Below are 25203 nucleotides of genomic sequence, written 5' to 3'. Positions count from 1 at the left end.
AACTGACACCAAGACACCATAGAGACAAATGCAGTCAAACCCCCACACCTCTCCCTCATGTTATCAAAGCTAGAGAGAAAGGTGGTGGGTGTCAAGAGTTTAAATATTCCCTATGAGTGACAGGAGCTGTTAGCTGGAGCTCCTCTCACATGCAGAATGTGGCCATGTTCCAGAGCATCAAAACTGTAATGTATCATGGGTAAGTTGTGACTGACTGATCTACAAATAATAATGAGTTGTTATTTATGATGCAATGTGATTTGTAGATTCGGCAGTTTCCTGCACCCCTTCACAGAACTGACCAGACAGTATAGGTGAAACAAAAGCAATATGGCTGAAACTAGGTGATGGTATTGCATAACACCCACCCAGTCGCCTCAAGACTGTGATGACAAGTGAACGAGAGCAGAAGGGAGGGGGCAGAATTTTGGAATGGAATGAGGCCTGGTTCTACCCCCACACCCCTCAGTTTGATGTCAAGTTAGAAGCCCAGAGGGACAGTCATTCCTTGTCACGAGGCTGTGCCTGTGCCTCATCTGCATATCCTGCTTACTTTCATTTATTGTGGATTCGGAAAAATAAGAGGTATACGTGTGTGTGTGTGTGTGTGTGTGTGTGTGTGTGTGTGTGTGTGTGTGTGCGTGTGCGTGTTTGTGTGTTTTACTATCATTGTGGGGACCAATAGTCCTTACAAAGATAGTGAAACAAGAAACAAGAAGAATCCAGACAAGTGGAGACATTTCACCGGTCCCCACAAGGGAAAAGTGTGGGGTCACCAAGGCTTACCAGGGCATTCATAGCATCTTCATAACCACTACATAAAAGCCTCAGAAATCTTGTTTTGGAAAACAGCTGAGGGATGGGGCTGTAGAAATAACTCTCAAATTCATACACAGAACTATGGATGCAAGGATCGACCATCCTGAGATCCAAATTATAGTTTCATTTTTTTTTTATATCTATACAGTGCTTGATTACAATTAGGCCGAAATTGTTTACAAACAATAGTATAAAACAAGTTTATATAATGGGGTAAGACAGTTAAACTAAGGTCATGATACATTTATAAGCTATATTCTTCAAGAATCAACGGCTACTTAATGTTAATTTAAAATATCATCAATGTCTAATTTCTCCATTAGGCCTACTGATTCATTACTGAGCTCTGGCCACCAGTCAATGACTGAAAAGTTAGAGGAAGACAGACCAACAAAGGAGCTCAAACAATATAGCATCTATTCAGAAAATGTGCCAGGGAACATCAATGTTTTATATTTGAATAATGGTTATTCTGCAGAAATGTGTGTTTGATGTCCACTGTCCCCCGATAATGTTTTTGGCATTTCGGATGAAAACGTTTGAATACCACTGCTGTACAAATTTGGACATTTTTTCATCAAGTTTGTCACCAATATACAGTCAGGTCGATCGCAAAGTCCATACATAGTCTATAAGATGAGAAAAACATATACTATTGATGACGCATTGGATCGCAGTCCTTGCTGTGAGTTCCACGATGGAACTTATTGGACAACCTCCCCGGTTCTCTTTATTTGCAGCTGTTGAAAATCGTGGGTGGAGCATTGATAGCATTCAGCTGTCAAAAAATAGTTGTAGTCCAATGTATTGCAGCTATCACATAAATACAGCGAATAAGAGCTGAAAACTGTTTCGGTTTCTAATATCAAAGTAGTCTAGCAATTTAGTTAATTTGTTAGAGACATTGATGCTCTGCATTTCTGATCTCCCCTTTCCTTAGAAAACATTTCCTTCCGAAATGTATGTATTTACTTAGAAGGTATTTATTTCAAAAGTATAGAACGAAAGAAAGAAAGTTTTCTAGGAAAATTAGCTGTTCTTCTTTAGGAAAGGTGACGCACATTCCATGTCCTTAACTGCGCTTTGGTCATACAGAAGCTGACGCGACAATTATCTTGGAAATAGGAGGAAGCTACAGTAGCGTTATTAAACCCCTTTAACATATTTCGAAAATATATATATATTTTACTTTTTAATTATGAGTTAAATTAGGACCTCAGTCATTTTCATAAAGAGTAGGCCTACTATGCAGTCAGCGAGTACCTGTGCTGTGCGGCACTGAGATTTAGCTCCCTGCACGGCTGATAAAAATAGCGCGTCTTCCATTCCGTCATCTTTTATAGCCTATTTGTCACATATGAACTTTTTAAGGCAACACTATAGAGCTTTGATGTTTACGTTTTAGTATCTAATACACTGCATGGGCGCACCAAATATTTATTAGAAAATACAGTAACACTTGGGTATTCTATGGCTGTGCATAATTCATTGTAATTTGGTACAGGGGAGATCATGTTCACGCGCATTCCATAAGGGTCCACATGGTTATTTCTCTCTCTCTCTCTCTCTCTCTCTCTCTCTCTCTCTCTCCAACCGATTGTGCACCGCTACGTTATCAAAGAGAGTAGCATCAAGGAGATTAGCATGTAGTCCTAAATTCGCACGCTGTGGTGAAGGTTTGACCCCAGCCTCTGCTAATGTAGCTGATATGTCATCCGAAATGTTACTCGAGCGTTATACAGACAACCGTCATCGAGAGGAGCGGTGAAGAGCAACAGCTCCATGCGCTGAGAACGGACAGCGGAATATTCAACAGAGTGCACTTGGAATTCCGAGGGCAACTAGACTGACCCCCCTCTCACTCTCCCTCCCTCCTTCACTCCAGTCTCTCGCTCGTTCAGAGTTTTCCGTCCTGTGTCAGGATAACATCGCTAACAGAGCATTTCTGGCGGTAAGAAACGGCACAAATGGAAGCAGTTGAGAAAACTCTCACTTACCGAGACAACACCGGACCTTATAGAAAGCTGCTCCCTGGAAATAAAGACAAGGACAAGTGCAACCCTACAACAAAAAGTGACGAATACAATTATGTTGATTTGAATGACTTAATTGATATGAAATCCGAGGTCACAAAAACGGTTAAAGTGGCTTTTACCGGTGACGGTAACCAACTGGCGGTATTCAAATGCAACAGTGATACGTCCGGAGAGAGGAGCCCCAGGATTCGCGAGATTGATGACAATGTGGATAAAATATATGAGGTAAAATCCAAGGACAAGTCAGCAGATAGGCCAGTATCGGAAGATCCCCCCATGGACACGTCTTTAACAGAATTTAACAGCAATGTGGACTTGGAGAATGACAATATCACAGAACTCCAGAGCGAAATTGTGCCTCGTGATAATAATGTCCCCAGCGAGTGTGAGGAGTTACAATACACGGACATGTATTTGAACAGTAAATCCGAATCGGACGACTGTGAGAGCGTAGTATTGTCGGACCATTGTGCGCCTGATACCGTGATAGACGAATCGCACTACATTACAACGCACGAAATCCAACTGACAGAGCTTGACCATGATGTCGATTATGATTTTGGACGGGGAAACTGTTGGGATATTGAGGACGATAATCTGGTTTATTCATTTGTGGATTATGCCTCTTTTGAAGGCGATGAAACAACAGAGGGGACTTTGATAGGCCTCGTGGATGGTAGGAGCCTGGCGAAAGTGAAAAGCAGTAAGGCGCAATATAATAATGTGCACCAAAGTGTTGCAGGTTGTGCAGTTGTCAGCACTGAGAGTGAGTTTTGTGACTCTGACAAATGTCCCAGCTCAGATGAAAGCATTTGTAAAAACCAAAATGGTAGTGGGAATTCGGCGGGGCAAATTCACCTGTCAATCAAGACCTCATCCACAGCGATAAACGACTATAACAATACAATTGAAAATGAAAACATTTGTTATCATACCAAGCATGTGGGAGACAGGAGTCACTTCTTTTTTACAAGCACTGACGCCAGAGCGGAAGCCTTGTGCGATAGATCCCAATATTTTATCCCAGCCCCGGGACGCCAACACTTTGCAACTAAATTAAGAGGGAAAGATGTTAACGAATATTCCAGCGGTGCGTCCAGTTCAATAAGTGAACTGGACGACGCTGATAAAGAAGTGCGTAATTTAACCGCGAAATCATTTAGGAGTTTAGCATGTCCCTATTTCGATGCTATACATTTGAGCACTTCAAGTGAGTCTTCAATGTCAGAATATGGGCTTGGTTTAAACAAGTGGTCAGCTTTCGTTGACCTTAAATATGGTAACATGTCACAGGGCAGAGAGCAAAATCTAATCGCCCAAAAGAGTGCAACTGCAACTTTTGAAATGAGCAAGAAGAAAGGTCCCCAAACCAATATGTTTTCTTTGAATACAAAAATATCTAGTCCACAACATGCATCTTCCTCTACCCAAAACGTAGAGTTTACAGGCCCATTTGAACCAGGCAGTGAGGTTATCACTTTGACAAAGACATTGGATTTTCGCTGTAATGTTGAACCGGGGTCACCTGAACGCGGGAAACCTCCCAAATATTCAGAAAATGCCTCAGGAGCACGTTCCATGGATGAAGTTCCCGGCACCTTGCCAGCAGAGCCAGAATATGAAGTGAGCTACCAATACAGTGACGCGGGTGATAGCATGGAAGGCACACATAAGAAGGCAAGTTTCGCATCAAGTCTCTTAAAAAATGTAATATCCAAAAAAATGCAATTTGAACGGGAGCGCAAGATGGAGAGGGGGGTGATACGGGACACGCATCCCACGCACTCCCCATGCTTCCAATGCAAGGATCAAGATGGGGTAAGAGAGAGGGAAGGCGTGCATAGTCAAACCTCAGAATCGGGTTCGGGATACACAAGCAATTCTGCTGATGAACAAGGGGCTGTGGACCTTAGACCTAATTCTTGTGACCCCAAAGAAGATCTTACTGAGGCATTAGAAAGCATTCAGACTATAAATGAGGCACGATTAGATTTTCAAAAGGATGCATGCGAGCCCACAAGAGGATCCCTGAGCCATAGCCAAAACAGCGCATTCAAATCATGGAGGGATGGTGAGCCAGAACCCCAAGAGAAACATGAAATTCGTACCATTTTAGATGGGACACCCTCTACAACAGATTATACGGGGGAAAGGGAGTTAGACTCCAGAGTTGTAAGTAGCAAGCTAACTAAATTGTCACACTTGTTTGTTCCAAGTTCCCAGCTTCTCCCCAAAGAAAATAAATTGAAAGAAAAGGTGTCAGACAGTACTTTAGTCGGTGCGCAAAAAGAGCAACGGGGGTACGGGGAGAGAAAGTTTAGACCTGACAACAATGCAGGAATCGTGAAAGGGTCAAAGGCACCCGAAATAAAAATACGTCTGAGGAGCGTAAAAGAAAACAAATGCAATCCGCTAAATATTGACAAATTGTTAACCCCTAATATAAGTTATCCAATAAAGTCAGCAGCTGACTCCAAATGTCAGGTGCTGCCAGCGTCAGACAGAGTGCCACACTTTACGGTTAGGGATATAAGGGACAATAAGTGCAAGTTTCAGACGCCAATTCATCAGGTTAGAGACGTGCGTAAATTGGTCAAGAGTTCATATCGTTTAGTCTCAGTGGATAACAGCGAGAGTAAAGGCGCAGTCGCCTCTGCTGCTGCTTCATTACGCGAAGATAATAAAGGTTCTAAGAAAGAACCCGATAAGAAATCGCCTCCCTCTTCAATTGTAATAAAATGTCAGTCTGTAAATACAAATAGCAGTACTAAACAGCGTGTGCTTGTAACCGAGGCTCCAAAGCGGAGACAAATTGAGAACGATAGGTCATCCCCCAAACCATCTCCAGAATGTGCCAAAAATGAACCCATGTCGCTGCACAGGGCGACGGGCAGACCTCCAATTGGCTTTGCAAAACAGCCAAACACAGATCAGTCCGAGGCTAAACAAAAGCAGGAAAAAATGGTCGAGGCAGGTGAACGCAAACCGGAGTCGAAAATACCAAAACAGGTGGCATTAGAGAAACTAAAGGCTGCCGTTAAAACAATGGAACAGCTTTATGTTTTTGACAGAAATGAATGGAAGCGCAAGAGCCAGGCTCCCTGGCCTATTACAGACAGTCATGTTCTGTCACTTATTGCTAGAGAGGAGCATGGTGGCCCCGAGGAGCTAGGTGCAGCAGGTGGCAGGGAGAGGCTTAGTACAGCGATAAACACAGACAGGTTGCCAGAAACATGCAACATTCAAGAAGAGAAAGGTTGTCTAAGAATAATCCATGTCCCATTAACAGAGAACACCTTTAAAACCCAGTCACAACAAAGTAAGACGTTTAGTAACAAAAGCGTGTTTCATTTGGCGAACAGCATTAAGACAGCTGTCAGTAGCAGCAGCTCTAATAGTTGCAATGGGCCACAAACCTGTTCTCCATCACATGCTACCTCTACGGTGAAAAGCATTAGCTCTAAGACCCCGAAAGCTCCACTGTCATTGAAAATATCCCCCCCAAAACGAGCCCTTGTAGACAGGGGAAGGTTCAAAAGCAGCCCCACCACAGATACTCCACCACAGCCCATCAAATCTGGCAACCCAGACTCTGAAAACTACTTAACAATACCTGTAGAAGGCAGGAGTGGAATGAGTCAAATGAAACTGCCCATTCAAGATCAGGTATTCCCAAGCAGCCCTGCCGCCAGTCAACCTGGCATCACCGACACCAAGAGACACAAGCATAATTCTATCCAGTCCCTCAAACGGTCCCCTGTTGTCATAGAGACACGGGCCCCAGATACCGCCACTACCACCACCATCTATCACCACTCTCGACCAGTGGTCAAGCAAGGAACGCCCCAGCCGCAGGTGTTCTGCTTCTCCCCCTCTATTGCCCCCTTGCCCACCACCCCTTCGGGGGGAGACCCCTTCCAGCATACACAGAGGAAGATGCTCTTTGATCCCACCACCGGACAATACTACCTGGTAGACACACCGATTGAGCCAGTCACCCAGTGTCTCTTCCACCCTGAGATGGGCCAGTATGTGGACATGCCCATGCCTCCGCCACAGCCAGTGACCCCCATGTCCGTATCCCCCCTGGCACTGAACCCGGGAGGGATGTACGCACCCACCTACATGATCTACCCAGGGTTCCTCTCACCCACACGTGCTGCCCAGACGGTGATGGCACCACAGGTTGCAACCCACATGGTGTCCCAATTAGAGGAAGAGAGTGGGGAGAACGCTCAAGGGAAATACACCCTGGTGCAGGAGGGTAACATGATGGGGGCAGAGAGCCCCTACTACAGTGCTACGGGAGAGTCAGTGCCGGCATCAGTGCCCGCCACCCAGGGGAGTGCGGTGACGTCAAAAGGGAAACCAGCGGTCATCAGCATCACGTCGCAGCAACGACCGAGAATCATCGCACCGCCCTCCTTTGATGGGACGACCATGAGCTTCGTGGTGGAGCACCGCTAACCACTAAGGGAATATACACAGTGAGTCACATTGGGTGTTTCCTTCTCACTCATGCTTGTACCACTTCAAAGCTGTACTGTCTGTGGCTGGAATACAACCTTAAATAACTCGTATAGATATATTATATTGACAACATGCAAAGAGCCCACTCTGTATTGGAATACCACCAAACATGACATTAAAATGTTTACATAGTGTCTTAGTGTCATAGTGTTTAAACTCCACTTTTTGACCGCATAAAGAGCAGTTGAGTATTCTCTCTGTATGGCCCCGATTCCGACTTTGGAAATTAAGCCTTTCCTACGCACTTCTCAGTAGTTGGTTCCCTTGCACGCGCTGAATAAATGTAATTCAACCGCTGAAAACCCTCCGACTTGCTCGCCAACAGATTTTCTCGTGGAGTTTTCATTCAATACGGTTTTCAGGTCATTTATCTTAAGCCATCCCTTTAAATACGGCGTTCTTTTTAGTTAGAATTTTAGCGACACTCAATAGAATATATAGAGATGACGGGTTCAGAATATTAGGGATCAATGAAAGAAAGCCATCTAAATAGGCTAAATGCATATCGTCTCCATTTCAGCACCAATTGGTAAATAAAACATACTCAGATCTTTATATTATTTAGTTTTAGGAAAATAATTATGAATCATAAAAAGCAGGTATGGAGATTCTTTACTCACAAAATAAAGAAAACTATGGTTTTATTAAAGATGCTCTGCCATTTCCCAAACTGGTCTCAAAGCATGTCGTATGATTCTGTATGTAAATCAGAGATACTCCATTTAGTATGATATGGTTATAAAAGATAGTTGGTTAGTTTAGGTCAGGGTGGGCATATAAAGTGAATGTTTAGCAACCCAAAGGACAACTTTAGAACTTCAGATAATTAGCATATTTTCAACTACTTAGTAATTTGTATCTACTTTTGAACTACTTTCATTTTACCAGGCAAGTCAGTTCAGAACAAACTCAATGACAATGCCTTAGGAACAGTTTGTTAACTGCCTGTTCAGGGGCAGAACAACAGATTTGTACCTTTGTACCTTGTAAGCTCGGGGGTTTGAACTTGCAACCTACTGGTTACTTGCCCAATGCTCTAACCACTAGGCTACGCTGCCACCCCTTAACAGCTAACAGTTAGCTAGCCCTTCCCCTAACCCTAACCTTATCCTTTCAGTTAACTCTTCCCCTAACCCCAACCTTAACCCTATCATTATTTTGCAAATTCATAACATATTGTACATTTTGCAATTCATAACATATAATACGAATTGTAATTTGTAACATATACGTGTAATGGGTGATGGACATCCACAAATTAATACAGACCATACGAAACATAACATATCATACTAAGTGGAGTGTCTCAGATTTACATACAGAATAATATGAAATTCTCTGAGACCAGGTTGCATTTCTGATTGCAGAATTCTAAGAGTTTGCCTAATTTGAGTTTGTGACAAAACAAGCAAGTATAGTGTAGAGAATCATTGTACAGCTGTGAAATATTTTTTCCATTACCAAAAGTATTTTCAGCTGTTTGAAACTGGTGTAAAAAAATGAAAGTAAAAGATGCAAAAATGAAACTTATGAACTGGAAGCATAGAAATAGAACACATAGAACATATATAATGTTTCTTAGACTTGCTTTCAATGAGAATTACAGATATATTACACACATAGTTATGTGAATTTGGTCAGATCACCCAAAAAGTTACATATTGCAGCTTTAATTCTGAAAATGGCCAAATTCAGTTCTTCGACCCATGATAATGTTGGAATATTAGTGTACATAGAATTATAATACGGAGAAGTGTAGGCTATACCCGTCTATTGCATGCACTAACCATGGAACTGTGTAATGACACGGCCAAGTACTGTGCCAGGCGTTGGGTTCAAACTGTTCAAACTGGCTTGGTCTGTGCTCCACTCCATAATATTTTAATTAGCCTACTTGTCTTTTTTACATTATCAACTGATCCTCAGCAACAACCACCCCGCCGTGACGGCGTTTACAGAGGAAACAAATTAAGTTAAATGAAACAACTGTAAATGTAATGATAATGTAGGCTTTCCTAACTGAAGGGAACTAACAGTAAATTGACAGTTGAATATGTGCTGTTACTGACGGTCGATACTGGCAGTGGCTAAATATTTAACGTGATAGAAATAGGAAACAGAGAAAGCCAGGGTAGCCTATAATTCAGACATTCAAGAGTGCCCGTCCCTGCAGGTTAGAAGGCTGTAAAATTTCAATTCTGCATAATGGCACAGCATTTCATAAACTTTACTGTGAGAAAGTTGATATGTTGAAATGCTTCAGTTTGCTGTCATATACAGGCGCATCAAAGCAGGGACCGAGAGACTGAAAAACAGCTTCTATCTGGGCCATCAGACCCAGATCAGGCCACCACTAACATTGAGTGGCTGCTGCCAACATACTGACTCAACTCCAACCACTTTAATAATGGAAATTGATGTACATTTTTTTATCACTAGCCACTTTAAACAATGCCACTTAATATAATGTTTACATACCCTACATTACTCATCTCATATGTATATGTATATTCTGTACTCTATATCATCTACTGCATCTTGCCATCTTTACGTAATACATGTATCACGAGCAACTTTTATGTTTACATACCCTACATTACTCATCTCATATGTATATACTGTACTCGTTACTTTCTACTGCATCTTGCCTATGCCATTCTGTACCATCACTCCTTCATATATCTTTATGTACATATTCTTTATCCCTTTACACTTGTGTGTATAAGGTAGTAGTTGTGGAATAACAATTCCACAGGTTAGATTACTTGTTGGTTATTACTGCATTGTCGGAACTAGAAGCGCAAGCATTTCGCTACACTCGCATCTGCTAACCATGTGTATGTGACAAATAAGATTTGATTTGATTTGATATGACAGGTGTCACATTTGTCTCCAGCGATTATAAAGTAAAATAGATCTAAAACAAGTGTAATTTATATTTACAATTCCCTTATTCAAATGGGTTACTAATTTACCTAGCTATATCAAGTTGTAAATTACAGTGCATGGAGAATGCTGTTATTTCTATTAGAAAGTAGATGCTTTTTCCACTTGGAACCATCAGGATCACTCGACCTTATTCATGGTTTCCGTGCCCGTAAAGGTGGTGGAATTATGAGAGAATTAAGTCAAGGTCAAAATACGATGTGTCTGTAAACACACCTCCGCCACACCTTCATTTCTTAGATCTCCACCCGAATGAATAGCAGGTGAATGGCATGCTTTAAGTTCAAGGTCAGAATAGAGAGAAAAGTGCATAACAATGGAATTATGGTGCATTTATGTGCAATTAAATTGGGTTGGAATCGGGCCTTATGACCCTTATGAGAAATAATAGTTCAGATCTGGTTTGAGATTAGTGTGAAGAAATTAAGAAATGTACAATTCCCACCAAGTTGGTTAAAGATATTGAATGAAATCTTAAGCACCAAATTCATAACATATTGTACGAATTGGAATTCGTAACATATACGAATTGCAGGGGGTAATTTTTTTTAAAATTTCAATTGTAATAAAAAAAAATGGTAAGTGGTTTTGCGACAGTTTTCATAAAGCCTTTAATTAATGCACCATTATTGCATTAGTATTAAAAGTGCCATGCCTCCCCTGCCCTCCCATAAACTTTAAGATGAATGAGGAATTTTAGATATTATGAATTAGTATAATGAATGATGAGACCAGATTGACTTGGCACTTTTTTTCACTTTTCTTATAAGTCCCCTGAATTGTATTTTATTTTACATTGCTGTCTCCATTGGTATTTAGTTGGTATTTACTAAGAAATGATATGGTAACAATGGGTACTTTCTGGTAATCACTTCAAATAAGTAAACAAAATTGGTAACTAATTATCTGGTAGCAGGTGTCTACGTGGTACTAGGTGTCTTAAACTCTGATGCCCTCTGGTGGCATTTTCTAAACAATGCATAATATTGTATACTATCCTCACAAAGTACATTTTGGTTCCTAAACTATGTCCTATAACCACATGCTTAGTATTGCTAGAAAGGTAAGAACCGAGGAGTTCTGATAAAAGTGTCAATGTGACTACTAGATTTAGCAGGCCAAAAATCCTGAAATTTACCCCCCCCCCCAATTGTCCCCATGTTGGGCAATAAGACGTTTAAAAGTCTGGGTTTTAAATTAAATATGTTAACCAATTACTGTTAAAAAAATATTATTTATTAAAAAAAATGTATGATCTTTAACCTAATGGTGGCTCTCTAAACATGCACAAATTCCCATAGGAATGTCTGATTCCCAGTTTACCTACTAGACCAGTGGTTCCATGCTGTTTTTTTTTTTTTAGGAACTTATTTTTTCAACTTACTCTTGAATGTTGTAACAATAGAATGCACTTGTGGAATCCTCTTGTCATGTCATACCTTAGATAGTTAATTTATAACTTTCCAGAAATGTCCAGATCAAAATAGCCCATGTCAACTCAAGTTTTTTAGCCCATAGTTTTGTTGGAATGTTCGAGTCAGTCAAATTTCACATGAATACACATTAGACATGGCAAAATGTATAGAATTGCAAGATAATTTGCTTTAAAACTGCAACATTTTCTCTACACCTCTTGACAAAATGTGTAGAATTGCATAAAATAAGATTTTAAAACTGAAAAATGTTCTCTCCGCCAACAAGATCGGTGTGAACAGTTTACAATATGTCATGAACAGTGCTTGTACCCATAGAAATAGATGTGGCATGGGGGGAGCGGGATGTTCCCCTGTGCTGGAAGGGGGGCCTGAGTGAAAAAATTTGGCAGCCCCTGCACTAGATAGCTGTATGTGATCACATGATGTCTCTTGGCCACTTTAAACCGGTTGCGTCTGGTTTGGGTAGTGAGTCACTGTGCCAAAATGGCTGAATGGATTTTCAAGCCTGACATCTTAAATTGAACCTAGCAATGAGGCCTTTCAAGGTATCGAGATTGTTTATTGAAATAAGATACAGACAGGTGTAGAAATGTCTAACTTATTTTCCAATTCACTTTCCCTATTGTAAAACAATTGAGATAGATCAACGGCACATGTGGAGAACGTGTAACCGATGTGAAATGGCTAGCTAGTTAGCGGTGGTGCGCGCTAATAGCGTTTCAATCGGTGATGTCACTCGCTCTGAGACCTTGAAGTAGTGGTTCCCCTTGCTCTGCAAGGGCCGTGGCTTTTGTGGAGCGATGGGTAACGATGCTTCGTGGGTGACTGTTGTTGATGTGTGCTGGGTTCAAGCCCAGGCAGGGGCGAGGGGACGGACGAAAGTTATACTGTCACAAATGCATACAAGGTAATGTGGGTGGAGAAGGAAATGCATTGCTTTTACAATGAACATCAAGGTATACCCTTTCCATGCATACTAAATGTTTGCAGTTTTGGTGACTTGAACGACATTGCATACTACGAATATAGGTCATGATTTATGGCCTTTATGGGGAGAGGTAGGGGTGGTGGTGTCACGCATGTCACGCCCTGACCTTAGAGAGCTTTTTATGTCTCTATTTTGGTTTGGTCAGGGTGTGATTTGGGTGGGCATTCTACGCTCTTTTTTCTATGTTTTTGTATTTCTTTGTTTTGGCCAGGTATGGTTCTCAATCAGGGACAGCTGTCTATCGTTGTCTCTGATTGGGAACCATACTTAGGTAGCTTTTTACCACATGGTTTTTGTGGGTAGTTATTTTCTGTTTAGTGTTTTGCACCCTACAGGACTGTTTTGGTTTCGGTTTCGGTTATTCCCTTTGTTATTTTTGTTAGTGTTCAGTTTCAATAAAAAGCATGGACACTTACCACGCTGCGCTTTGGTCCAATTCCTCTTCTTCAGACGATGAAAACTGTTACAGTGGAGGGTTTCTTATGAAATTGCCAGCAGTAAGATTTGAGTTCAATTCCCAAAAAGACAAGGGCTGTAGCTTTCAAATGATATGTCACTTTCTATTTTCAACAAAATAAATGTACAGGGCCCAAAACAACTGCTCAGAGTTTAACAGGCTAAGTAACATATGTGTACTTCATAGGTTATTGCTATAAGTAAGTATAAGTACCATCTAACAATTACATTTTGTTGTAAATATCTGGTAATCTGTGTGCTATTATATAAAGCTCAATTAAAAGGGCTTTTTGATTAATATTACATTTACACACATGCCATGTTCAGAACTCTCAAATGAATGCATTTCTAGTAAGAGACTGAAAATAAAAACGTTTTGATGTAGTTGTAGGAATGGAGGGTTCCATACTTTCTAATGTGTAATGAGTCATTCCTTAAAGCCTTAGCAAATGTACAGTTGGAATAGGCCCCCATAATTCCTTTACAACATGACATCTAATAGCTGGTACAAGGTTGTCAATGTTTGAGTCCCTGGATGTGGGCCAGCCCAGCGTTTAGAGGCATGTGGTTTTGTGCAGACGATTTGATGTACTACATCATGTCGGCCAGCATGTTTGAGTTGTGCCCGTAACAAATGGCGCTAATAGACACTGCTAGTTTTACGACACACCCCGGGGGTAATTCGACTCTGGGTGGGCTCTGGTTGGACTTGTGGTCCGGGATAGACAGTTCCCTTTCTCTGCATTACACACTGGCGGGCTATTTCCATAGTACGAGACGAGTGTGTGTTTACAAGTTTATTCTCAGGGTTTGACACTTGTCACATAAAGGTGACCTGAACAATTGTGCTTTAACAGAGCCCTCGTGCTGTCTAAGCTGATCATTATTCCATGGACCATTGGCTGATTTAAACAATGAATAAGGTTGAGCAACCTTTTGGTTCCAAGTGGAATAAAATCTACTTAATTTTTTCCCGATAGAAATAGCACCATTCTCCATGCACTGTAATTACAGTTTAAGATCACCCACATCACGTAACGTTAGCTAACGTGCTAGCCAGATAGCGTTAGCTAGTTAAACAACAATGAACAAAGTGGCAATAATGCCACAGTGCTGGGAGCTAACCAACCAGGTCCAGTGTTAGCTAGCTCACATTAGGCTTCAACTAGAAAAGAAAATGTCTCTGTGAAACAAATAATAACGTCAGCTAGGGAGCAAGCCTAGCTTGAAATGAAACCACTTTCTGTCAAAATTAGAAACGTGTAATATCTGAAAATGTAGCTAGCTAACGCTAGACTATCTTACCTGTATACATCAACATACATCATGGACGCGTCTCCCTGTTAGGAATGTCATACCACGGTTGCCCTTAGTTTTAAAGATGTAATCCAGAGACAGGTGTTTTCTCCATCTCTTTAGCTATCATACTCTAATTCCACTGATTTCAAAACTTGATCCTCCAGAAAATGGAGAGCAACACTTATGCAGCTCCACTACACAATACATTTTTTAAAAGCAGTGTTCAACAGGATTACCGGCGCAGACTGACGAGCTCAAATAGACAGACGCCTTCAATATGGCAGACCAATCCTCTCTCCTCTCTCGGCATGTCCAGCCCATTCATTATCTCAGCCAATAATGGCTAGTGGGAAGGTTGCTACCTTTTTCCGTGGCTTAACCAACAAGGCTCGTAATTTAGCAATTGTTTTCATATTTACAGATGGCATACAAGTTTGTTATTAAGGCACATGAATGTTCACATGTTCAAGAAGGCATTTCTGCCAAAAGTGCATTTCAATTAAAAAATATATATTTTAAATTCAAACAGCTCTCCTGTGAAGTCGCAACATACGCTTAGTTTCCTGAATTAGGTCACTTATCAACTTTTCCACAATGAAGTTGATGAAATTCTGGCCTTATTAATCGCAAGGATGAAAATTGGAGCCCTAAGTTATAGGCTTCTGTAGCCATGCGCAAATAACATTAAAGGGGAAAACCTACGGAGTTGATTTGTGATTTCTAGTATGTTTTAATTATATGCCTCGACTTTTCAATGTATAACAAAAAATGGTATCATGTTAAACAATTAGCCATTTTCGGTAGCCACCATCAGTTATACCCACATACTGTACATTTATAACTGTCAGTTTAGTGTTCATTTCCTTAAATTTTGCATCATTCCATTACATACTTAGATGACCTTTCTTTCCTCTGTCACATTTGTGTGGTTGTTCCTGAGGATCGCTAGCAATAGTTGCTCATATTAGGCTAATGTATTACAAGTTCTGCAGTAATTTGGGACATGTAGCCTACATATATAGCAGTTTAAACTTCTTTGCCTGGCGCTGAGTTCATGACAACTAGAATGTTGTCACCACAGTTCCATGATTAGTGGGTATTATTAGGGTAGATTTATAGCACTACTGTTGACTGGTGGGACAATATAATCTTAAATCTGGCAATTTGAATAGCCAGATTGCTAAATAGTCAATGAATGGTACCAAAACTATCTCCACTGACTGTATCTTGCACTGACCCTACGCACACTCACTACTTTGACACTCCCACACAAAGCCCACACACATTCAAATACACTATGCACACACATAACACACACACATACATACACATTACACACACACACACATACATACACATTACACACAGACGCGCGCACACACCCACTTTTACACTCATCATTTGCTGCTGCTACTATGTTCTTTATTTTGCTCTTATTATTATCTATCCTGATGCCTAGGCACTTTAACCTGCCTTCATGTACATATCTAACTCAAATACCTCGCACATTGATCTGGTACTCCCTGTATATAGCTCCATCCTTAAGAATGCTAGCTAGCATGTGTGTGTTTTCATTAGAACAACATCTTTGGGTTGGGAAACATTGCATGTCAGCTCAATCAGTTACCTTTACATTTCTATACACAAATAAAAAAATCACTCAGTGCTTATATACCACTTACAATAGTTCATAATTTCATCAATTAGCAACCTTAGTTCGATATTTTTTGATATTTTTATTTGTAGTTAAACATCACTGCACTAAAACCTTGTGAAATAATGCACAACGAGCATTTTATAAGGACTCACAAAAAAGTGTTATCCTTAAGTACAGTACGTTGGAATAATGTTAATAGTAGGCCAGTATTCAAATCAAATCAAATTGTATATGTCACATGCGCCGAATCCAACAGGTGTAGAAATGGTTAGTGACATGTAATCTACAATATAGGCTATACAATGCCACAATAGCTAGGTTTCCATCCAATTGGCTGACAGATTTTCATGCGAATATTCTAAAATCTGCATAAATAGAATGTGAGATGTGTTTCCATCAAATTGACTTGTTGCAGATAAAAGTATGCACATGATGACGTAGTGCACTTTAGCACTTAAATCCTCATGTACCAAATAAAAAATACAAGTTAAATGGGTTTCCATCGAATTTTCACATGCCCACTGGTTTGGCATGTGCACTCTAGTCAACAGCTTGCAGATACAGTGTTGGTATATGATGAGATTATTATGGTCAAAAGAGCAGGATTATTTTAATTTGTCAAATGGCAGCCAAGCATCGATCATCATGTTACCAGAATAAGACCCTCAATATTTATTGGAAAGGAGCATAAAGCTCACCACCTTGCACTTTCACCACCCTGTGAAGTTCATCATAATTTATTTAATCTGTGGCCTAATAAACTGAATGTTTTCCGGAGTCGTAGTGGGAGGACCACACAATATGCCATCGCGTGACTCCAAGTTTACTTCGATATGATGGTTATTATATAAATATTTGCATATAAGGGCATTTTCACTGCCATGTATTGCATTATTAATTTTACAGACACAAAAAAATCCCACCTTGTCTATCGTATTTTGTTTTGTCGACATTTGGAAGGTTTATGACAAATTTACTGTTTCCATCAGGGCTGTCATGACATTTTTTGTCCGGCATGTACTTTACGGGCATAAAAACGTTGGATGGAAACCTGGTTATTGTGACAAAATACAGTTTAAATGTTGAATATTTATTTCACACAATTGTATGAATTACGTCTACATTTAACTTAATTACATTTATGTAATTTGGGTTCCTCAATATTAAATTGATCATATATGTGAATGGAGATTTAAATTGGTACTGTCCTTTGTGTATTGACATTTGTGGATAAATTGAAACTCAAAATCAATTCATAATTCTTCACCTCTATGCACCCTCTCCTACCCCTTCTGTCCTCATCTTCTCTTTCACACACACACACACACACACACACACACACACACACACACACACACACACACACACACACACACACACACACACACACACACACACACACACACACACACACACACACACACACACACACACACACACACACACACACACACACACACACACACACACACACACGTGTTGGTGTATTGAGACAATTGCGTGAGGGATACATGTCAGCTGGGTCAGTGGCAGGGGAGTCAGATGGGGTTGAGTTGTAGCATTGGGCATAGCTGGGATAGCGACGGGAGAGAAAAGGTCAGGCAATGTAAAGTATTTGTTGTGCTGAGGCAGGAGGAGGGCAGCTGCTGGGAGAGATCAAATGCTGGGTGGAGGGAGGGAATAGGTGGGTGAGCGAGGCTGCAGCAGGTTAAACTTTTTATAGGTCGCCCCTCTCTCCAAAAAGGGGAGGTGGAGTGGTGCTGACCTCCAGCTCTTACATAAAGGGATAATATACTTTTACTACGTTTTACTGTATCTTTTAATGGTCACAGGCCTGTACTCTGGAACGGGATCAATTTGGAGGTGGAGGGTCCGTCATGCCTGGGGCTGTGTGTCACAGCATCATCGGACTGAGCTTGTTGTCATTGCAGGCAATCTCAACACTGTGCGTTACAGGGACGACATCCTCCTCCCTCATGTGGTACCCTTCCTGCAGGCTCATCCTGACATGACCCTCCAGCATGACAATGCCACCAGCCATACTTCTCTTTCTGTGCGTGATTTCCTGCAAGACAGGAATGTCAGTGTTCTGCCATGGCCAGTGAAGAGCCTAGATCTCAGCCCCCTTTGTTCAGAGACACAATATTCAATTTCTGTTAGTCACATGTCTGTGGAAATTGTTCAATTTATGTCTTAAATGTTGAATCTTGTTATGTTCATACGAATATTTACATGTTAAAAGTTAAACGTAGTTGACAATGAGAGGATGTTTATTTTTTTGCTGAGTTTGGCATGAATAAATGAACCAAAATCACTTTTAAATGAAAATATGTAAATCATTATTTGAACATGTTGGTAACCCGTTGTATAAAAATTATAATACTTTGTCTCAGGCATGACAACACCCATGCCAATATATCCTCCAAACACCGGCTTCAAGGGCATTATCACTTAAATAACAGCATGCTAGTACAACGTTATTGTTGTGGCATAATCCACTGCAGCAGTGGATCCCAACCTTTTTTGGTTACTGTACCTGGAGTACTTTTTCGGTTGCTCTGCCTGGAGTACCCTAGAAGTACCCCCTCATGTGCATTTTACCTGTAGGCCTATAGTCTCATGAGTCTTCTCAAGTACCCCCTGTAGATAGGCCAAGTACCCCCAGGGGTCCTAGTACCCCTGGTTGGGAACCACTGTACTACAGCACGCACAATGCTCTGTGTAACATATCTGGTTTTATCTTCATAAAGACGTTCCTAAAGCTAACATAATGGTGTCCTGTCTCTTTGTCAATACTTGAGTCAATACAATTAAATAACCTTAAAAAACCTTGTCCAAGCCAGAACAGCCCATCTCGTGTTTCTGTAGTGTGAGGTAGCTTGATGTAATTACATCTGGACAGAATGCCAGTATATCCCCGGACCTTACCCCAAATTCATCTCCTTAATGTCAAGTGCCAAGCATGGGGTCCCATTTTCTTTTCTTTGCTATGCCTCACCAGGGTTTGAACCCTAAACCAATGTCAGGGAGGACACTCTAATCACAAGGCCACTGAATTAGCCTCTGAATACAATTTCTTGACTAATTAGTATCACACAGGTATAATAGTTAATGTGAATGTTTAATTCACTGAACCGTTGTTGCAAAAGTGGATGTGGTCAAAATATTGTGTGTGAGGTTTGCCAAGAAAACAAAAACAAATTCAAGCCTTTTCAAATTGACCCTTACCCTGATTACATTTTATAACATGTGTCCTGACCACAATCCTTTGTTGTTTTTCTACACAGGAGTGCTTCTTGGGGAGCCTGTCAAGTGATAAGTAGATATTTCATGGTAATCTTCTCACACCCTTCTTCGCACCCAGTCCACCAAATTCCACCTGAACCCACCATGTTTCCAAGCCCAACCACCTGCCACCATCACCGCCCCATCCAACTCTATCCTGCCGGTGGTCGTTGCAGCATGTCTGTATCTGTAAAGCTATGCCTACTACTTGTTTGTAAGGTAGCTAATTGCTTTGTAAGACTGCTTTCGGATCTGTATTTAGATTACAGACCAACCCTTTTTGTTCAAAAGCATTTGGATTCAGGCACTGCAATATTGTGATTCAAAAGGAAATAATGACTGTTTTCCTATTAAGATTCAACATTTTAGACACTTTATTGGGTCCACAAACATTGAATTCAGCATGTTTCCTTCCCGTGAAGCAGGAATTCAGAACAAGATGTTTTGTTTCTTGCAGTTATTGTTGAAAAAATATATTGCAGCAAACAGTATCATTCATCATACAGTAGCATACAATGTACAAGCTGCTATAATTCATGGGAGAATAAGTAAAGATTTCGATTTAAATGGAAGGCCCATAAAAGTCACACGCGCGTGTGTGTGTGTGTGAGCGCGCGGGTGTGATTGCCCCAACAATCACAGTAATAATCAGTAGACATAATCAGTAGACAATAGACATCAGTAGACCCTATTACACCATACATTGGAAAACATTTGCATTTGCACGTGGGTCAATTCCAATTTAATGCATCATATAAATTCAAAATCCAACCCACGAAGGATTTTTAACAAGGGATTTTTTTTATTCTCTGAACTGACGCGTTTCCTTTTTCTCTTGGCTGTTAGGTGACCTGTAGAAGTAGAATTCTTTTTTCTCTCACTCTCTGAACTAGCTACACACATTGAGTCCTAATTTTGCAGGTAATGGCCACACAGTTATTGCATTGTGTGATTTGATGTGCTTTTATTTGACATTCGTATGGCACTCTCTTTGTATGCAAATAATATGAGGATAGACTTAAGATAAACACACTGTGTTGCCGCGAAAAGCTGGAGCCCTGGGACCTGCCACATATTTAGTGGTTGTTCAGGGTCAGAGGTTGGCTATATAGTGTATTTGGGGCAAACATTTCCCAAGTAGCTTTAGGCTTAGGGGAGCCAGCTATAGTTGAGAAAGTTTAGGGGTTAACTTCCTCTATAGGTTTTGGCTAACTTTTACACTCATGTGTAAGAGGACAATGATATGGTGCCTGTGTGCACTGTAGGTGTTTAGTAATTGTGAGGTATTATGCATTATGTGAACAGACAACAGGCTGGCGTGCTACTTCAGCGATAGAAAGAGGGCATAGAAGTAGAATACAGAGAGCTCAGATAAATTAGAAATGCATCAGTCAATCATTCATTCATACACAAGTATTTTTTATTTCAGTTTTCACAATGTTTTGGATGGTTGCCTTGTAAACAGAAACGGGAAAGGAATTGTCTTGCCCTTTGATCCTTTTCTTAAATGACAATTATTTCAAAAATAATGGATTCTGCCAATTCATGCCCATTCTGAATACTTTTAGAATAATTCTGAATGCCAATTGTAATTAATGCTTATATTCATATTCAATCAGGACCAGGGTTGGGTTGAATTCAAATTTCAATTCAGTCATTTCAGGTTATGATTTGAAATCAAATTAAAAACACTAATCTTGTTCTTTCCTTATGAACAATTATGCAGTGCAACAATAGACGCTCATGCTTAGTGCAATGGTGCTTTCTTCATTTTTGAATATGCATACTGTAGGTTGCTGTTTTTCTTGTTTTACAAATTTGAACATACATACAAGGTATGTGGAGCTGCTGGTCAGTCTATGAACCTGAATTGTGTAAAAAAATATATTTGAGTTTTCCGTCCATGACAACATACTGTATAAAAAAAGTACCCTGTGAGTTGATTCCACTGTAGAAGAAAGTATAGTCACAGTACAACCCACTGGGCCATGGATCTATAACATTTAAAAAATGTTCACCTGTTACAAAAGGGTGTATTAAATTGACTTATAGTATTTCACCTTCATCATTTGGATTCAAACGTCAAACATGATACCTTTCAAAATGTCAAACCAGAGAAGACAATGTATTTTTTATTTTTTTTGACATATCATTTCTTGTGTTGTTGGTTTTTATGAAATGGTTCATATACTGTGGTATGTAAACTGAATTTCCTTCTTAAGGGTTTGTAATTGCTGTTGGGCACATTTGTGCACTTGGCAGGCCAGCTAAATGATTTTATTCACCAACCAATAGCAGTGCATTACTATAACAGTTGAAAATTGGTTGATGATGTTTCTTGTCCTTCAAAAGGAAATTTGTTACACATTATCCTGATGAATTGTTGAATACTAGAATGTAGTCTAATTGAATTCTGACACAAAGTAGCACATTTTTCTGAACAGTACATTCACACTACTTACAGTGCCTTCAGAAACTATTGACTTTTCCAACATTTTTGTTGTGTTACAGCCTGCATTTAAAATGGGTTAAATTGAGGTTTTGTGTCACACACCCAATATACCCAATAATGTCAAAGTGGAATAATGTTTTTAGAAATGTTTACTATTTCTTTTTTTCCAATTTCATGGGCTCACTCTGTGTGCAATAACAGTGTTTAACATGACTTTTTTAATGACTACATCCTCTCTGTACACCACACATACAGACAATTGTAAGGTCCCTCAGTCCAGCAGTGAATTGGAAACACAGACCATGGAGCTTTCCCAATACCTCGCAAAGAAGGTCACCTATTGGTAGATGGGCAAAAAAAAATCTGACATTGAATATCCCTTTGAGCATGGTGAAGTTATTAATTACACTTTGGATGGTGTATCAATACACTCAGTCACTACAAAGATACAGGCTTCCTTCCTCACTCTGTTGCCGGAGAGGAAGGAAACCGGTCAGGGATTTTACCATGATGCAAATGGTGACTTTAAAACAGTTACAAGGTTGAATGGCTGTGATAGGATAACATGGATAAACAACATTGTAGTTACTCCACAATACTAACCTAATTGACAGAGTGAAAAGAAGGAAGCCTGTACAAAATAAAAATATTCCAACAAGGCACTAAAGTAATACTGTAAAAAATGTGGCAAAGCAGTTCACTTTAGGTCCTGAATACAAAGTGTTATGTTTGGGGCAAATCCAATACAACACATTACTAAGTACCCCTTTCCATCTTTTCAAGCATAGTGGTGGCTGCATCGTGGTATGGGTATGCTTGCTTTAAGGACTGGGGAGTTTTTCAGGATAAAAAAGAAACGTAACTGAACTAAGCAAAGGTTCAGTCTGCTTCCCACCAGACACTGGCAGATGACAATAACCTAAAACATAAAGCCAAATCTACACTGGAGTTACTTACCAAGAAGACAGTGAATGTTCCTGACTGGCCGAGTTACAGTTTTTACTTAAATCTACGTCAAAATCTATGGCAAGACCTCAAAATGGTTGTCTAGCAATGATTAACAACCAATTTGACAGAGCTTGAATACTTTTTTAAAGAATAATGGGAACATGTTGCACAATCCAGGTGTGGAAACTCTTAGAGACTTACATAGAAAGACTCACAGCTGTAATTGCTGCCAAAAGTGCTTCTACAAAGTATTGACTCAGGGGTGTGAATACTTATGTAAATGAGATATTTCTTTATTTAATTTTCAATAAATTAGCAAACATTTCATAAACCATGTTTTCACTTTGTCATTAAGTGGTACCGTGTGTAGATGGATGAGAAAAAAAATCTATTTAATCAATTTTGAATTCTGTCTGTAACAGAAGAAAGGGTGGAATAAGTCAAGGGTTATAAATACTGTATGAAGGCACTGTGTAAATATGTGTATTTAATTTGGTAATGTTAGATGTTCTAGTCTAGCTGACTACAACAGAAATATGTCATTACACTGTCATTACCTTTGTCTCTTCATTGTATGTCCATTTTTGAAAAGTTACATTACATTTTAGCTCAACTTAGCTGATTTCATAACTTACTGAGTTATAATTTGTCACTAACATGAACAGTCATGATTTGACATGATATATGTTAAGCTTAGTCAAAGTGATAACATAATTTAGTAAAGAACAACCCAGACACACTGTAGCATAAATTATGAGTCATTGAATAAGAAATCTCAGTTTACAGCTTCACCTAAGCACAACATCCCTGCAAAAGCCCATAAATCTACTTGTTTTCATGTTCCCTGATGCCCAATGAAAGAAACATTCTGTGTAAATGCTTGCTTTTTGAAAGATGTTGAAAAGAATGAAAGACTGATGGGGAAGTAATTTTGCGATGGGAGAAAAGTACGTGAATGAATGCATGAGAAAGAATGGCGCTATTATGATTGAGTGGCTGCATTAGCCTTGGTGTCTGCAAGACAGTCATACAAAAGGGACATTATGTATGTATTGTGAAAGTATTATGCTTTACGTACTTAAGATGGCGGCCTAAGAAGGAGCACGAGACCGGGAGGTCAATGCAGAGTTTGTTAGATGAAGCAGTGCCATGTTTGCACTTGCAAGGTGATGGTGATGAAATATGACAAGTAGACTGAGGTGAAAAGAACACGCTGTAGGCCCAAAAGCCTATAAGTGTTTGGAATAAATCAAATTGCAAGCTAATTAACATTGTCTGTTGCGTATGTTGCAGATCATGGTTGTCTTGCTTGTGTCCATTATCTTTGCTAAGGTACTTCCATAACATACTGACAGTGATCAAAGCGTTTGGAATCACAGCTATCTCTAAACACACTAAGTGGTGTCCCAACCAGTGTTTTTCTGGTCAATTTGTATAATTTCTGTTGCTGGTAATATGATGTCCCCCCAACCCTTTCCAGCAACTTTCTGCTCTACTGAATCTGCTCCTGAAAAAATGTATCCCGAGAAAAACAAGAGGAGCAAATTGATTTACTTGGAGAGACACATAAAAGTGTTGGAGTCTGCCGAAGGGTGCAAGGTTAGCTTTCTGATGGCCCTGAAATCTCACCCGGCCTGGGCTTAAGTTCAACCTGACAGTTTGCTGGTGTGTTTACATCGTTGCCATGGAGGCAGTGAGACTGGCAGGCAACCCCTCACTCTCAGCTGCTCTCTGTACTTCCTAAAGAATCTCCTATAAGGCCCTGTTGTTGTGCTTGGATGCCAACCGGGGGCTCTGATGTCACAACTGCGACACAAGGCCAGACACGATTTATTGCCTCACCCCGGTCAGCAAATGGGTGCACTACTCATTCAGTGCTCCTTCACGCACTCACTCACTCTCATATCATGCTGATTTCCAAACCAACCCCTGGCCCTTAATCCCTAGCCACTCCGTAGATCTGACAGGATTGGATAGGTGGAGGTGATATGGCCACATTTCCACCCAGCCAATCATAAGACAAGATTAAGCGATTTCCATGCTTATATCTCAGATTGACAAGACCGCCCACTGTAGGGGTTGGGGGTCAATTTGGCATCCAGAATCAATGCTCTCCCCTGGATGACATACTTTGCTTATGCTTTATGCCATCAACACAAAGTGTCAAAAACATAACAGAACTTGGTTTCCCACATTTGATGTTTTTTTAAACTATAAATCATTACTAAAGCGCAACGTTAATAGGCTTGTGAAATTATTTTTAACCATATCCTGTAAACATACATTGCCTTCAGAAAGTATTCCTACCTATTGACTTATTCCACATTTTGTTGTGTTAAAGCCTGAATTTC

At 40.2% G+C, this 25203-nt stretch overlaps 1 protein-coding gene across 1 annotated transcript; it reads left to right on the top strand.

Annotated features, from left to right (window-relative positions):
• Positions 1-2734: 2734 nt before the first annotated feature.
• LOC135506646 (uncharacterized protein C4orf54-like) lies at positions 2735-24107 on the top strand. Its single transcript, XM_064925964.1, has 2 exons — positions 2735-7342; positions 19455-24107. The coding sequence occupies exon 1, from the start codon at positions 2787-2789 to the stop codon at positions 7320-7322; it is 4536 nt and encodes a 1511-aa protein (XP_064782036.1). The 5' UTR covers positions 2735-2786; the 3' UTR covers positions 7323-7342; positions 19455-24107.
• The last annotated feature ends 1096 nt before the right edge of the window (positions 24108-25203 follow it).

Source organism: Oncorhynchus masou, chromosome 20 (genome assembly GCF_036934945.1).
Source record: "Oncorhynchus masou masou isolate Uvic2021 chromosome 20, UVic_Omas_1.1, whole genome shotgun sequence".
Classification (NCBI taxonomy): Eukaryota; Metazoa; Chordata; class Actinopteri; order Salmoniformes; family Salmonidae; genus Oncorhynchus; species Oncorhynchus masou.
The sequence above is the reverse complement of the archived record's forward strand: the minus strand, read 5'-3'. Positions and strand labels throughout refer to the sequence as shown.

Bases quoted from the DNA above. Each gene is read 5' to 3' on its own strand.
- LOC135506646 (XM_064925964.1), top strand. From the start codon at position 2,787: ATGGAAGCAGTTGAGAAAACTCTCACTTACCGAGACAACACCGGACCT.